Here is a 16,475-nt window from a genome sequence, read left to right as displayed (position 1 = left end):
GGTGCTGCTGCTGCTGCTGGTGATGGTGCTGCTGCTGGTGATGGTGCTGCTGCTGCTGCTGGTGATGGTGCTGCTGCTGGTGATGGTGCTGCTGCTGGTGATGGTGATGCTGCTGGTGATGGTGCTGCTGCTGGTGATGGTGCTGCTGCTGGTGATGCTGCTGCTGGTGATGCTGCTGCTGGTGATGCTGCTGCTGCTGGTGATGCTGCTGCAGCGCGACCACTGCACCGTTGCCACAGTTTGGCGTTTCCTCGAAGCTTATTTAGATTTGAATGGTGCAAGTTTCTGCGCAAATCCAAACCAAACACGGCATAATCTAAAGTTACAACCACTGGAATCGCAAAGAAAATAAAGTGTAATAAAGTGTACAGTACATGTAAAAACAGTTTATCGACTAATCTTTTCGGATTCCAACCATTTGCTTTTAAAATCGACAGATTTCAAAACACAGATCATTAAAATTCGAATCGTTTGGGCGCTTTTTTTTATTATTTTTTTTTTAAAGACTAAAATACTATCTTGTCTTCCAAAACATGTCCGAAGACTGGCTCTCACGTGACGTCACGTGAGACGTGGTCCACGTCTGTGTAGATCCTTAACTATATGATGAAGATGTTAAATAAATAAATGCCTCACCAAATAGGGGGGTTGAAACTTAATCAGTGAGCTGCAACTCACCTAAAATACTTAAATAAAATCAGAGGTAACGGACTACTCTTCCAGATTCAACTTTTTAAACTATTTTTCTGCATTGGTAAATTAAGTTAATTTTGCACTTTTTTATTAGTATCAATGCATTACACAACAGTTACTCTGCATTAAAACTTACTTTTGCATTCAAATGTAAATATATTTCAGTGCTACTGATGCACTTATGTTGTTATTGAATTTTTATTTTATATGTAAAAAAATATTCAATTTTTTTGCAATGAAAAATTACTTATTTTTTTTAAGTACAATGATTGTCCAATAATAATTGGGAAACAATGCATATTTAGATAAAATAAAAACACATGTCTCAGAATTATGTGGAAGGATTGTTGTTCATTATATAAGCATGGATTCGTATTCGTATTATTCGTAGGAAATTTGGAAGGTTTTCATATAATTTTGACAAATTATTTTGGGAAAGAAACACGTTTTCTTATTCATTATAGTGCTTTGATAAATCCTTACGCATCGCTTGGCTGCGTACTGACGCACACCCGGCATTAAAAAGTCTGCCAGACGAAAAGCTTCCAGTGTTTAATGTATTTAAAAAAAAACCAACCGCGCTAAAGTCTGTGAATATTTCAAAAGAAGGACACATAAAAAGTGTTAAAACTGCACAGTCAAGTAATTGGATTTTCTGCCCCCGTCCCGCTCGCTCGCGCTTTTCTCTCCATGGTGCTCCAAAAACTCTCCAGGCCCTTCAGAAGTCTTGTGAGCCTTTTCCCTCCTCATTCTATGCTGCTTTTTATTCTTCGACATCGCTCGCAGGATCAAATAAAGCCAAGACCGATGAAAGTTTGGAGGTTAAAACGTTCTCTGAAAATAAAAAAGCCGGAGCAAACTGTGTTGGCGCATGAGATCTGGGAGGAGCGCACACAATAAACCTGTTGTTAACCTTGCTGTGAAAATATGTTTGAAGAAAACAGCCAATTGTTGTATGAAATGTATTCAAGTATAAAATAATGCCCTTTGTTTGGGGGAAAAACTTGAGCAATGTGAGGGTACAAAAGTCCCCTGTGGCATTTACTAGCACCCTTTGTGCAGTGTGCGCTTTGGCGTCTCCACTTGGCGCATTACCCAGGCCCCTTTAAACGCGATTGTTTCTTTCTTTCTAATGACATTTACCGGATCAAAACATGCTGTTAATTCGATCAGAAAGCTTCACCCTTCATAACAATGGCAGTATAATTTCTCCCAAAGTTTGTTAAGTTGACCGAAATTAGGCAAATGAATAGGGGTCTCCAGGCTACCCATCTTGCAGGTGACGGGGAATAATGCGCGTTCACACCAGCTGCATTCTTCTTTATTTCTCCCTTTCTTTCACAGCATTATTAAAATTTAGGCCAATGAAACTATTCATTCCACTGAATAGACATTTTCTTATAGGATAATAGGATACAAATTGAGCCTCTCCAAAGAGACTCCAGTGGTGGGTAACCCTCGTGTGCCAGAGGCTGCTGGAGACGCTGGCCTTGACGCAGACGACGCTCGTGTGCCAGGGCTAATCACACACCTGCCGAGGAGTCCAACAAAATAAAGAATGTAAACAAAAAGCTTGCCATCTCTCATAAAAGATGGACGTGTCAGCAAGTCGTGTGAGAAACGCCGAGAACAAACGGGGGGACTCCGTCTCCAAAAGATCTCCCCTGAACTTGGCGGAACAGCCTATTAAAGGCTTACTTAATTACTCTAATGACACTGGACAGGCCTTAAAACTCGGACCGGGCTTGGATAAGAGTTAAGATCGCTTGCTGGGATTTGTAAACAGGCGATCGTGTGAGAAACGCGAGCTGGGAGAAGGAGGGTTTCTTTTTCGCCCGCTTTGTTTGCAGTGCGCACAGTGCGCCCCGCCGGATCAGGCGATCCCAACGCTCACTTCTTATTTCCCGCCTGGGTTGTTACTATGCAAATAATATTCCAAAAGTAATCACGTGTCTTTTGAACAGCCACGTGGATTAACAAAGCAGGTTCGCCCCCCTGCTAGCCCATGGCTTTAGATTTTTACTATTTCTTTAACTGATCCTAAATGCACACATTTAACCAATGCATGGCTCTAATCCCATGGAATAATTTACACCATGAATGCCACAGTCCCCCTGGACGATCCCTTTATAAGGACCAGATTTCCTCTCGAGTCCCAGCCAGCTCCATCTCCTACTAGAGCAACACTTCTCCACAACTTTCAGCTGAACTGTTTTTTACACAAATTCGGGGGAAATTTGTCGATGGCATCAAAGATGAAAGACCGGAAGGTACGCGTTCTTTGTGCGCCCTGCTTCATCAGGACTAAACTGTTTTTGCAACGAGGCACTTTTTAAAAATGGAATTCTCCACCTTGGTATATTTTGTTCTTATAAGTGTTGCTATGGACTGGATTTATTTTATAAAATAGACAAAAAAAAACTCTATGGCACGCGTTTGGACAACCATTGCGCGCTTCTTGATATAAATATTTATCTGAGTTCAGCCATACGTTAAGATCTAACCAGAATTATATTCAATTGTAGATTTTAAGATTGTTGCCATGTTACTAAGTAGTAAGTTTATGGTTTTACAGTGAGTTTTCGGTGCTTTTTAACCGCCGGAGCGCAGGGTACTTGTGCGCGCTCTGGAGCGGCTCGATCGGTGCGCGGCGCGCCAAACTGATCTGCTCAAATCTTTGAAATGATCTTTTTTTGCTATCGCCACTGCAAACAACTAATATTATGTTTTTAAAATTATCCTATCAATACTTTGAACTCAATGGATTATATTTGGTATGCTAAAACTTTCTCTCTTTTTGTGTCTCCAGAGAACTCCCATTTCCCACAAAGTGATTGAGAAACGAAGACGGGACCGCATCAATCGTTGCCTTAATGAATTGGGAAAAACTGTACCGATGGCACTGGCAAAACAGGTATTTTGGAGTTCGAATGTATGCTTCGCGTTACGCGACTCATTACGCTGCAGCAGCAGCGCTGTTTTACGCAAAATTTCACTCATCCCATTTGAACACGATGCAAAGTTTGGAACAAATTGTATATAATGATTAATCGCTTTCTTGGTAGAACTCTGGGAAACTGGAGAAGGCCGAAATATTGGAAATGACTGTTCAGTATCTGCGTGCGCTGCACTCCGCGGATTTCCCCCGCGGGAGAGAGAAGGGTGAGTAGGCTGCAACTTTACGCATTCACACCGCTTCTCTGTGTGGGAAAATATTCGGCGAATTCTTGTTTGCTGATTCGATTTTTATTTTTAAAATCAAATGAGCCGTGTTTTACTTACTAGAAGTAAGTTATTGTTAAAAATCTACGTATACGTTCCAGGCCTCTCCGTTCCTCCGATTTAATTCAGGCTGGTAAATCGTTCAATTCTTTCATTTATTTCAGGTGAACTATTAGCCGAATTTGCAAACTACTTCCACTACGGTTACCACGAGTGCATGAAGAACCTTGTCCATTACCTGACCACAGAGGACCGGGCGGAAACCAAAGACATCAAGTACGCGCGAATTCTCGCCTTTCTACAGTCAAAGTCCCGCGTTGTCACGGAGCCAGTGTTCGGCCCAGTCGGCGCGATACCAGAACCGTCGGACTTCCTCAGCCAGATGCACTCCTCTCCGGAGCACCAAAGCCACAGCCCGTCCGACTCGGTGTACCAGCCGAGCGCGCCGGGACACTTCTCATGGCACAGCTCTGCGCGAAGCCCGGGCATCGCCTACCCCACGATGCCTCTGTCCGCGCACACGCAGCAGCACGGAGGATATTTGTCACCAGTACAGGGACTCGATCACCATTACTTCAACTTCCTCGGTCACACACATGCAAACACGTTTAGTTTGCACAGCGCGCAGCACGCCATGTAAATAGCTTCGCTTGGGTGTTTATTTATATATTTGTGAATTATGGAAATAGATGTATATTCTGTAAATAAATATTTCATACTCAAACAGGAGGAGGTTTGTCCATGAATAAATCGATTGGAATTGTATACTTAAACGCGTTTTTGTTAACCTGTTCCACACCTTTCGTCATAATGTCCAACACACAGCCAGCAAAATGCAAAATAAACATCTCACATTGCACCAAAGGGATAAATATTAACTCAATATTTACTACCTAAAGTTTTATAGTCCTCCACAGTCTGTAGGCATGCTAAACGTCAGTCGGAGGCCGAGAGGGCAGACGTGAGCTCCAGCTCATCCCTCAAATTTTAAAACAATTTAAAAACATTATTATCATCCAGATGAATTCTTTAACCAACGGTTTATTTATCATCATCTGCAGCATCAGTAATCACTCACATGTTGAGCATTTATTTTTTTTATAAAGAAGAAAGTGTGGATAAAACTAGATAAATGTGGGAAGCTATTCAGCAAAGAAGATAGAAGTAAAAATTGGTGCATATTTACATGTCAAATTGGCTGCTTTTTGTTTTATTTGGACACAGATTTTAAAGGGATTTTGTTCAATCTGTCAGATCTGTGAGCTCTTAAGCCCTTTAAAGTTTTATCCAAGGAAAGCCATATTGGGAACAGTTACCAACAGAAAGGGCTTTTTACCTCCCACAGAATAGGAATTAATCTGATCAAAAGAGAATTGTTTCTGCCAAGCATGTGTCTGTTACATGTGAGCCACAGAGTCCAAATAAATGCACAAAACTGCTTCCAAGCCCCATGCGTCTTTCTTTAAGTGAGTTGTAAAAAAAAAGGGAAGTAAAAAAGAGCAGTGGGGAGAAAGGAGAGAAAAAACTCCTTGTTGTTTTCTTAACTAAGGAGCTCCATTGTGGTGCGGCTGAAAGGGGAAAGATCTCCGAGTCCTTGTGTTTTATCCTTGAGTGATTGCGAAGAAAAATAATCAACACCATGAAATCAAAGATATTCTCTGGGAGGAGGTCAAGAAAACAGCTTTTTCTTCCGAGAAGAGTTTTTAAAGTGCCACCAAAGGTGGAAAAAATAAAAAATAACGTTGCCAGACACTCAGCTGCAGCAGCAAGGTGTGTTTCAGGTGCTCTAATGTGGGGGAAGGCAGGCATGATGGGTGGAAACCTTTCTGGATGGATGGGCAGATGACGGGCAAATGGATTAATGCACATGGGTGGTTGAATAAACCCACATTAACCAGCCCCTGGTCAGAAAAGACACACAACAAGAGAGCAACTCAAAGTGAAAGACAGTGTCCAAGCAGACGGAAAAGAGACAATGCAAAGAGAGAGAAAAGACTCTGGAGGAATACTGGGATCCATACAGCTCCAATATTGGTTTAAATCCTGACTTTATGTCCAGGCAGATGAAAAAGATTTGGCCACAGCAGCCCACATGAATAATAATGTATTGAACATGGAAAATGAAGATTTAAAGCGTTTATTGTCATGTAAACTGAGACTCAGTGGTAAAGCTCTGGTTCAAGCATGTTTGCCTTTTGCATTAATATCACATGGCGAAGATTAACAATCCGCTCTATTCGGTGCCCGAAAGAAGGTTCACACAGAATTTACGCGCTCAAGTCTGCAGGGAAGATCAAAAAAGGTTCCATAAAATTGAAATGTCTTTTTCAGTCTCACAACAACACAAATAAAATGAGACATTCCCCAACATAGATGTTGAAAGTGCCGCATTGCTTGGAAAGTGCAACTTCGAAGGTAATAATTTATGTCAACTACAGCTGAAAATGAAACATCACAGTGACCATCAGTGAATGTTTCTATAAAATATAACATAGATATTGTCTTGATTGTCAACGTCACAGTTCCAGAAAGCACAGAAGGTAATTTTCGCCTCTATTTGGGAATATGTGCTGAAAACAACGTTTTGCAGTATTAGTATTGACAAGAAAACAGTTTTTTTGGAAAAGAAAATAAATGATAAGAATGCTGAAGGTGGATAATTTGTATCAAGGGCAGAATACGACTGTCTAACAAATAAAACAAAAGGCTATCAAAATAGTAGTTTTAAATATAATGGCAGTTTGTTTATTCAAAAGACCTAAAATCTGGGTTTTACATGCATTTGCTGTCCTTCACTTCTTCTCGTACCTTACAAAAAGTCATGAAATTTGCCACCAGTTGTGTCATCGGTCCACAAAGACGGAAAAGTCTCGTGCCTTCCTTCAAGTCAGGATAAAGCAGCAAACACACTTTCAATCATTACAACGTCAACTGTGAATTGTGAATTTCATAGATCCTGCTGACAAAACACAGCAATTCTTAAAACACAGAATAATGCCAAAACACCACAACATCAGTCTTATCCAGGAACTCCAAAAGTTCACAGACATTATCGACACTGTTCGTCAAATTAACTCACTTATATTGAGTGAGATTTTATATGTTTATCGTCATCAAGACATCACTTTATTATTGGACGTGAATCAAACAAAATCACAACCTTGTTTTGGTTTCCAACGTCAGGAGTAAAAGAGCAACAGTTGATTATTGTAGGCCATGTTTATGGGGGTGTGGGGTGTGTGTGTGTGTGTGTGTGTGGGGGGGGGGGGGGGTGAGGCCAAAGACGTACACGCCGTGAGAATCCAACGGTGAGCGCTAGTCGTTAATCAAAGCCTTGGATCTCAACTCAGGATGGTCGTCTGATCTACTGCCTGGAGGATGGGGGGGGGGGGGGGGGGTGGAAAAGGGGGGGGGGGGTGAGAGGGTGAGAAAGAAGGAGAGTAAGAGATGGAGGGAGCGTGAGGAAAAAGGGGAGGGGAAGCTGCGAAGATCACGGCAAGAACAGATACCACTATCACACAGGGTTGAAAAGGGCCCCATTTCTGCACCCCCCTTCCCCACCACTCTCCCCTCTTTTTTTTTTAAACCAATAATGCCAAATCTTGGCAGCGAACCCAGCGACATGAGCAACAGTTTCCCATCAGAGACAGGCAGCCATCCTACCGCCTTGGCACCAGTCACGTCTGAAGAATGACGGCCACTGTAAGAAGAGAGCAGACATGAATGGGGTCTGTTTGGGGGCAAAGAAAAGCACATATCAATGCCGTCTTGGGGTGATTGTGGCAAGGGTGCATCACTCAACCAACAGAAAGGGCAGAAGTGGCTGCACCCCGTCCTCAGGGCTCATATATATATCATAATTCTACTAAAACGGGGCAAATTCTGGCTACAGACTTAGTTCCAGGGTTTTCTTAAGTATCCGTTGCCCCCTGCCACGAGACAAGCGCTTCACCTTTTTGAAGTTGGCACAACTCCCTATGTGCTCACCAGCAATGCCATCAGATTATGCAAATCCATGTAGATGCTCTATTCAGCTACCACCTCCATTTAAAACTGAGAAATTAGAGCCAAAAAAAGGAATGGAGTAATAAAAAGAGGCAGTGTTCTGAAGGAGGTGAGGAGAAACAGGGGTCAAAGACATCTCCGACGCAAATGAAAACATAATGAATACTGTACAGAGCGTCCCACTGTGCGTCAGCATTTCAGTCGCACCCTTTTTCGCGCTCCCTCCTCTCCCGTTGTGTTCCCCGATCCGTCCCGCGCGCGCTCCTGAGACGAGGAACGGGCGGAGAGGGGCATGGCAACAATCCGGCAAAGCGTCCAACAATCCACTGCAGAGGAGAGGGCTGAGTTTAAGACAAAAACGAAGCAACAAACAAACTGGGAGTAGAACTCTTTGTTATTCATGGGTTGGTGGGGGGAGGGCAAGCTTGTTAACTTGCACAATTAAGGCATCATTTGCCAAGAGAAAGTGCAGTTCTTTGTTTTCGGGGGGACAAAAGGTTGAGAGGGTGTTTTCGATGGGCGCCGCGAGTCTCACAAGGGTGGGTTTGGTTATCGGGTGTGCCACAACAAGGGGCACTTTTGTCACACGGACAGACACTGTGACATTGGAAAATGCTGGAGATAAACCAGATAATTTTGCATGGTGGCTGGACAAAGAGGGCCATACATTCTAGTTCCTGTGCACGTTTATGAAAGGAGCGGAGGCAAATAATATAACGCCCTGTGATTAATTTCACAAGACGTCTCCAATAGAGTGGCATAATATATGATTCCAGTGCTTTTTGTTCACGTTTAATGGCGTTACATTCCACAACACCAATAAATTATTCAGATTTCCAAGAATGTGTTTAAGGACCTTAATAAAGATATTCAGACGCTCCCGGCTGTGGAGTTTCATTAATTTCCTGTTTTTTCCTTTACTTTTTCAGCAGCTTCACCTCATCAGACGCTTTTTCTGAGTTCTTGTACGTAATATGATTTATTGATGATCAGTTCTAAGATCTACATTAAAAAAACTCAACGCTTCTGCCCGATTCCATCGTCCGCTTCCTGTCCAGTTGCTTCCGCCCGCACGAATGTAGCCTCTTGTTTTGAGCAAGCCTGGAATTCTTGGGTTCAACGTGGAGGGCCGTCCTTTCAGCTTCAGTCGCCCTCGTGAGGCTGCATTCAAGTGTGAAGGACGCCGCTGATGCTGGCAGCTCCTGCCAAAAAAAAATCGCCATTTACCATAACGCTTCAGTGGCGAACGGAGGATATGGAACCCGACAACGTGAATCGGGAGAACGCATACATACACCGGGTGCGTGGCGTTCCTGCGGCACCTGACGGACTTGACGCCCAGTCGACTCTTTGCAGGAGCAGAAAAAAAAAGAAAGGGTAAATAAAACCCAGAGGTCCTAATGTGCTCCCTGTGCGCTTGGCTGGACTCATGAGGGGCGAGCACATTACATTGGCCTTTTGTCCAACGCGATGACGCTCGCTCTCCTCTGTGTTGAGCTTCCTCCGGGGGCCAGCGTTGGGCCAGCGAGAGGGGACCCTGGGGCTCCACAGGTCAGCCACAGAGGTCACGTCTGAGTAACCGGTGCACAGAGGGACATAAAGCAGGAGGAAGATTGGCAGGCAGCGAAGGTCGAAGACTTCATCTCAAGTGACTGCATGTGGTCAAACTGAATGAGTCCTTGCAAATATATTTTCTCCTGGGAATGTTGAAAGTGTGACCGAATGCTTTAAATTTCACTGAAAGACCTTCGTTGAGGGAGGGGACATTTTGGGAGAATGAATATAAAGCAGAAATGAAGAAAAGCGGCCGGCTGGAGATAATGAGAACTTTTTTTCCGAAGTATAACAAACTCTGATTTGCGTGCTCCGACGTTGTTTGGACAAGTCGTTTCCCAACATATGGCAGTGGTCATCGCGGTGGTCATACCCTCAATGACCTTCCTGACCTTCACAGCAGGGCACCCGTGTAGGACAACGTGACACAGCGTAAAACAGGCTGCGTGACATGAACCGCACAATGTTGGACTTCGGGTTGAAAACGACACGAATCGGGCAGGGATGGATTGGAAAACCAAGCCCAGATTTTAAAAAGGATTTAGGACGATCGTGACTGATTTAAGTGGGATATTTGTTTTGATTGGTTTATTCGATAGTCTAAAACTTTTCATGAGCCATCCCAGCCCTCTCCCCGAGCCAGTGTGCAGACAAAGGAGAGCTGTTTCTTGCCCGACGTTAATTACCATTAGGAAAACAAACAAGAGCTGGATAGAGCATCATTCAGAGGTATCTGCTGCCCTCAGAGTTGGCAGCGCTCCCTGCTGACGAGCCAACATCGGGGGTGACTCTCACGCTTCCCGAGGCATCAAACAAGCGCTGCTGCTGCGAGACCAAACTTTTCCTCTTGTCTGATGACAGATGTTAATGTAGACAAAGTCCTAAAAGCCTTTGTTGTCATTATTGTCTTTGCAGAGCCAAAACTCAGCGATTCCCATATATTTCTTTTAGCAAAAGTGGAGCCAGAGGTCCAAACTGTCATTCAGTGGTTGCTAAAAACTGAGAGACAATGTGTAAACTCCAGATGAAGAAAATGTACCGTTAAACGGTTTGTGCATCTATACGTTGGCCGAGGACACAGGCGATTTATAGCCTCCACAGAACAGACCATCGTTTGTAAGGACAAGACACCCAAAGCTAACTTTCTGAATGGCTGCTGGGGCTTCTCCTTTTCTCCTCTCATCATGAGATAACAGAGGAGAGGGGAGAAAAAGGGACTAACAAGATGCACATTTTACACTGAAAACTGTTATTGTTCCCCTCTTATAATCTGGCCCACCATCTGAGAGGAGCGCTGTGCTAAAGAGCGAGGGGCTTTAATGGGAGGACGAGAGCCAACTCAGGGACAGGGGTGGAGAGAGAATGGAGGGAGGCGGAGGGGGTTGGTCTTTGGCTTTAAGGAGGAGATCAGTTGGGAAGTGTAGAATGGATGTTTCTTTTTCTCTATGGGGGGAACTTTGTATTTGACTGTTGTTTCTATCTGTCTTTCAGGGGCCTGATCCCCGTGGGCCTGGACAGAGAGAGATTCCTCTATATGTGTTTGCATGTGTGAAGTAGAGTGTGTGTGTGTGTGTGTGTGTGTGTGTGAGGTGGAGAAAGAGACAGAAAGAGGGATAGAGAGATGGTGGGATCTACCTCTTCCCTACAGCTGCAGCTCAGCGGATTAGCCGTCATCCACAAGGCAACATTACACAAGTAGCCTTTGAACAAAAGTCATGGATACTATTAATGATATGGTAATCCGTAATGGAGCTACCTCCCAGTAGTGATTATACTGACATGGGAAGAATGTCCGAGAGTCCTAAACGCAACTACCCAAACAACACTGTGGCTATTGTTGCCAGGCCTGGTCTGAGGCCTGCACCTACATCCACTGGCACCGTCCGAGGAACAATCCCTTCCTACAACGGACACACACACACACACACACACACACACACACACACACACACACACACACACACACACACAGCTTCGCATCCCCCCTCCCTGCTTTCCTGACACCCTTCCCCTCCAGCCCGATCACCCTATGAATAAAAATGAAATCCCAAAAATGGATGTAGAAAAAGAGAGAGGGAGGGAAAGGGTGGGAGCGGAGGGGAGTAAAACAAAGTGTCTTGGCCAGGATCAGCCAGGGATTTCTCCCTATGTGGTTCCCACACACCGACTCGGGCCGGAGCCCTCCTCCGTGTCCCCACTCGGGCTGCATCCCCTCTCGGTGCTCCGACGGGACCACACAGCCACTCAATGATTTCACGAATTAATCTGGGATGTTGGTGGAAAGGATGTGAGTCGAGTCAGCGCTCGTCTCTTTTCAAGGCTGGGGGTGTAGTGGGTGTGTTGGGGGGTGGAGGAGGGTTGTTTGTTGGGGTAAATGTCCTCTGTTGGACAGACAGGATCTCAGCGGGGGTGTTTAACTGAAAAACCTGTCTCCTTAAAGTACGATTATTAAATTCTCTGTTGGCTGCAGCTGCTAATCCACTCCCCCTTTAAGGCTTAACGCCAACACATCAGAAACATTTCCCTTCTCAAATCATCTATACGTACCGAACGTTTTAGCTCGATCCCTCTGATCTGTGTAAGCATTCACACGTTTTAGGATTGGGGTGGAGTGCATGCCGATCCGACTCACCGGCGAGACTTGGTTGGCCTCAGAAAACAACTGGATCATGATGGATCACTCTAAAAACAACAAAAAATGTCCGTCATGATTTCATAAAGCACATGAAATCCCCCCCTTTTAGTAAAGAAGCTTAAATAAAACATTCTATAAAATCTGTGAGAGGCACACACTCTCTCTCACACACACACACACACACACACACACACACACACACACACACACACACACACACATACACAGAAAAAACAAGTTTTCATGCTAATAAATATTAACTTATCAGTCACCTGTGTGACTGAGGGGTCTTGCTGGGGAAGAGGTGGAGCTGTTGGGGAAGTGAAACCCCTGTGCAGGTTTAATCCTGAGGCTTCAGACGCTTGGACGGCACCACGGGAACGTTATAGCTGCCGTTCATTCCCGACCCTCACTAATCCTCTCTTATGTATGAGGTTGGCCAACCATAACCACGCAGGTTTGGTTAAGTGGGGTAAAACAATGGGGACGTCCTGGCCAAGCCGTCTTTACAGCACCTATTTAAAACATATCTTACAACATGGTGTACTTGATGGGCCAAGACCGCATTATGAAGTGAATATTGGCGATTCGTTTGGTTAATTGGGAAACTTCCAGCATTTCCACCCAGACTGCGCAGTAATGGTCTAGCTTTCTCCAACTGGATGGCAAAATCAGGCAATTAGGAGCGTCTCAATATCCACAAGTGCATTTGGAATAATCCCCAAACCGATGCAGCAGCCGTGAGTGAGAGGACCAAACGTTTTATAGAAAGAAAAGGGGAAAAGACGATAAAGTGGCGCCAAGGGCTTCGTTTCAAGTATCCCCATTAATTTATGCAAATTTAGAAACAACCTTTAAAATGCTACTTCTTAACCATTAGGCTGCTTCTGCATCCAGACCCTTTGTAACGCCTCTGTCCCTGCTTGACTGATATGTCAAAGTTGAGGACACGGCTGACAGAAGAGAATGAAAATACCACACAGGCGCTGACACAGGGATCAATCCGATTGGAATGATTTAGCATTCCTACGTTTTGAATAAAAATGAGTGCGCTAGACGGTGGAGCAGTTTGATTAGTGGGATCCTTAAGTCCCTCGGAGCCTTCACGGCCCTTTCTCTCTTCCGTCAGTGCTAGAAGAAAAGTCCTCTTTCTCTCTTTTCAGCGCTCCCTCGGTACCCCGGCTTTTTCCTCACTGTTGGTATTACAAAATCCCCATTCAAAACAACCCTTGTCACCTGTCAACTAAGCCAGCCTGTTTTGCTAGGTCTTTATCCTCAGCACATACACTCACACATACTCGGAGACTGACTTCCAGCCCCCTCCCCCATTTATGCGCATATCCCCCTTGCATTCATCGAAAATACATGGACACAGGCCCAACTGCAAATCCCAACCGCACATACACACCCACACCCACCCACTCAGCCATGCTCGCGCATTAAAACCACATGTCTGAGAGCTGTTAGCCTGGTGGTTTAAAATTCATTACCCTGTTCACTTTAACCAGTCCCATCACGGGCCGGGCCGCCTCCAGCTGCTGCCAGAGGCCAAATCTGTGGACTCATCCAACAATAATATACAATCATGAGATTTTTGGTAAGGCTTAAGATTCCAAAACCTCCACAACACTGACTGGTTCAAACGATTTGGGAAATCTTTTTGTACCAAGTCAACAGCTAAACACTACTTTTACTTTTCAGTGTGTTTTTTCTATGATTTACCGGGACATTAAGAACAATATTACTCATAAACACACACTGGAATTAGTTCAGTCACATGGAATCAGGGTTTAGGTCAACAACAGGCACCAAGAAGAGTGCATTGAAATGGCAAAAGTGCACGAGGCCTGGGCAAATAAAGGGAACTGGAAATTACTTACAGGTCGTCGCCAGTGATAAGCTAAGTGAATTACTGTTATATAATTGTTTATATTTACTAAGGCAGCTTATTGTGGGGCGTTTTATTTATTCTCAAATAAACGCCTCGTACGCAGTCAATAATATAAGATCAAATGGACAATAAATACTAATAAAATTGCTTTTATATCAGAATAAAAAGAAATAGAGGTGTGAAACACAGAGGCCTCTGGGAGTAATCCTGCATCAGGAGGAGCAGCTGTACAAACCTGAGCTGATGAGGGGCCGAGGGTGGGGGTGCGGGGCGTTAACGGATGGCCGGGGAGAAACACAAGGGTCAGAGCAGAGGGTGGTCATCCGGCCCGGTCACTTAGCCAAGGCCCGCGGTGCCCCCGGACAGCCGTGGATCATTAACCCGCTGACAGGAGCTGCGGACAGCGAGGAACTCCGCCACACACAGAAGAGGTCAAGGGTCAACCATCCCTCACGTCGGTCACCAAATCAAGACGGACGCACGATCAAAGGGTCAGAGGTGCAACACACACCAGCACTGACCGACACAGGAGAAAACTCTTTTAGAAAATGGCACTAAAACCTCACAAGTATTGAAGCTCTTTTGTGATAATCCTCAAGATTAAAATGATTCATTTGACCGCATTTAAAGATCGTATGTTAATAAGTTAATAATTAAAATAAGGTTTTATTTGAACCTTTTCTTTTAACTCACCGTGCCACAGGAACGCATATAGGTAATTTGTGGTATGTGACCTTATATGAAAAAGCACACTTTAAAAAGGTTAAAGCTTTTTCTTCGAGGTTGAATGTATATTTCCATACATTAACATGAGAGGGTTGAATTGCTGATAAGCTGTGTGACGAGCTCCTTCCTCATTACAGACTAATTCCACATGAGACTATGTTACAGATGAAATAATCCTGCTAATTTGGGCCTGAGGGCCGTCGAGAGGGTTCAGAAAACCTTCCCGAGTGCTCATGAAGCCGGAGGAGATTGTTCTCTTTCTGAGGAGGAAGAAAGGGTGAAAGAATTCCAGACACTTAGTGGAGAGCAGCCGTCATCTCGAGGGCGCAGCCGATATATTACAGCCCTGAAAAGGTGAGATTGCGAGGGGCCGCAGGGCCGAGTGGAATTCTTTAGTGGCGAGGAAGAGACGAGTGCCGCCATTGAAGGTTCCAACACTTTGGATCCAGGATTAAAGACTTTCCAGGCCCGACATTATATTGGGAGGGATGTTTAAATCCACACGGCCCAGTTTAAGAAGGGACGGAGCATAGTCACCACACACAACACAACACAACACAACACAACACAACACAACACAACACAACACAACACAACACAACACACACAACACAACACAACGTTCACGCTGATTCTAACTTGACCGACTGGGACGGGGTCGAACTGACAGCACGCTGACATGGAAACACACACGCAGACACACACACGCTCTCCTCTTTCCAGAGGCTAATCCATTTATACTCGTCTTACAGCCCTCCTAAAGCCCCAACATGTACTGCCAGTAAACTTTACTCCGTCTAATTTATCTTATTTGGGGACGTTAATCTGTGAAAGGGCTCCACGCGCTGCTGCTCCTCACACATAAAGGATGGACAGCGGCAGCAGCCAGAGCGGCTGGCGACCCACACGGTGGTCACACATGAGCCATGAACGGGTTTTTTTTGGCTACCTTGCTTACCCCTGCTAAGTCAGGGGGTGGTGGTGGTGGTGGTGGTGGGGGGGGGGGACTGCAGGTAAACATCAGTGAAAACGGACCGAAGGGCAGGAGGAGAAGCGTTTAATCTGCCCTCCCTCGGAGCACTGGAGAGCTCCGGCTCAGACTCTCTAAGTCAGCTCAGGGAAACTCAGTGTGCCTCCCAGCTGCTGGGATCCGAGGCAAGAGGATTGGAGGGAGACAGGAGACCCGCGGGACGGAGCATTGTTGAGAATAGGCGGCCATTGGGGCTGTTTTCCAGGTGGTGGTGGTGGTTGGGGGGGGGGGCTTTATCAGTGGGTTTGAATGTCAATAACTGCTGCAGGTCAGTGAAGCCAAAAATGGTGCTTTGATGTTTCAAAAGCTGGTTTAATTTTGCCTCCGCACCACATTCACCATCCTCCATCCCTAGGATGGAAAATAGACCCTTTTAAAGAAAAGATTTACTGTATTAAAAAGGTTATTAATGAAATAACTGATCTGAATGCTATTTTTACTTCACTTGATGTGTAAAGTTACGATGATGGGCACTTTCAAGCACATTATTATGTGTATTATAATAGTTTTACCACTTTATACTTGAGATGAAATAACGTTTATATATAATCTCAAAATTGTGAAGACTGGAGCTAAATGTGCTTTTCGTTTGTTCGAAGAAAATAAAAATCTGCAAATGAAGATGGCGTCAGTGTTAAATATGAAATTTGCCTGCATATTTTTTGTTAGCATTTTATACGTAAGAAAAAAAACAAATCATCATGAATCTTTTCTGAATC

The 16,475-nt window shown here is 44.6% G+C and overlaps 1 protein-coding gene across 1 annotated transcript; it reads left to right on the top strand.

The window, feature by feature from the left end:
* The first annotated feature begins 2,263 nt into the window (after positions 1–2,263).
* helt (helt bHLH transcription factor) lies at positions 2,264–5,360 on the top strand. Its single transcript, XM_057036257.1, has 4 exons — positions 2,264–2,963; positions 3,503–3,607; positions 3,759–3,855; positions 4,080–5,360. Exons 1-4 carry the CDS (start codon positions 2,790–2,792, stop codon positions 4,553–4,555), a joined length of 852 nt encoding a protein of 283 aa, XP_056892237.1. The 5' UTR covers positions 2,264–2,789; the 3' UTR covers positions 4,556–5,360.
* The last annotated feature ends 11,115 nt before the right edge of the window (positions 5,361–16,475 follow it).

This window comes from Takifugu flavidus, chromosome 6 (genome assembly GCF_003711565.1).
Source record: "Takifugu flavidus isolate HTHZ2018 chromosome 6, ASM371156v2, whole genome shotgun sequence".
NCBI classification, from domain to species: Eukaryota; Metazoa; Chordata; class Actinopteri; order Tetraodontiformes; family Tetraodontidae; genus Takifugu; species Takifugu flavidus.
The sequence above is the reverse complement of the archived record's forward strand: the minus strand, read 5'-3'. Positions and strand labels throughout refer to the sequence as shown.

What these genes read in the sequence shown, in the direction of transcription:
- helt (XM_057036257.1), top strand. Translation starts at nt 2,790, where the DNA reads ATGAATGCCACAGTCCCCCTGGACGATCCCTTTATAAGGACCAGATTT. An exon ending in CAAAGATGAAAGACCGGAAG is followed by an intron (nt 2,964 to 3,502) that starts GTACGCGTTCTT and finishes TTGTGTCTCCAG; the next exon opens with AGAACTCCCATTTCCCACAA. An exon ending in CCCCCGCGGGAGAGAGAAGG is followed by an intron (nt 3,856 to 4,079) that starts GTGAGTAGGCTG and finishes CATTTATTTCAG; the next exon opens with GTGAACTATTAGCCGAATTT.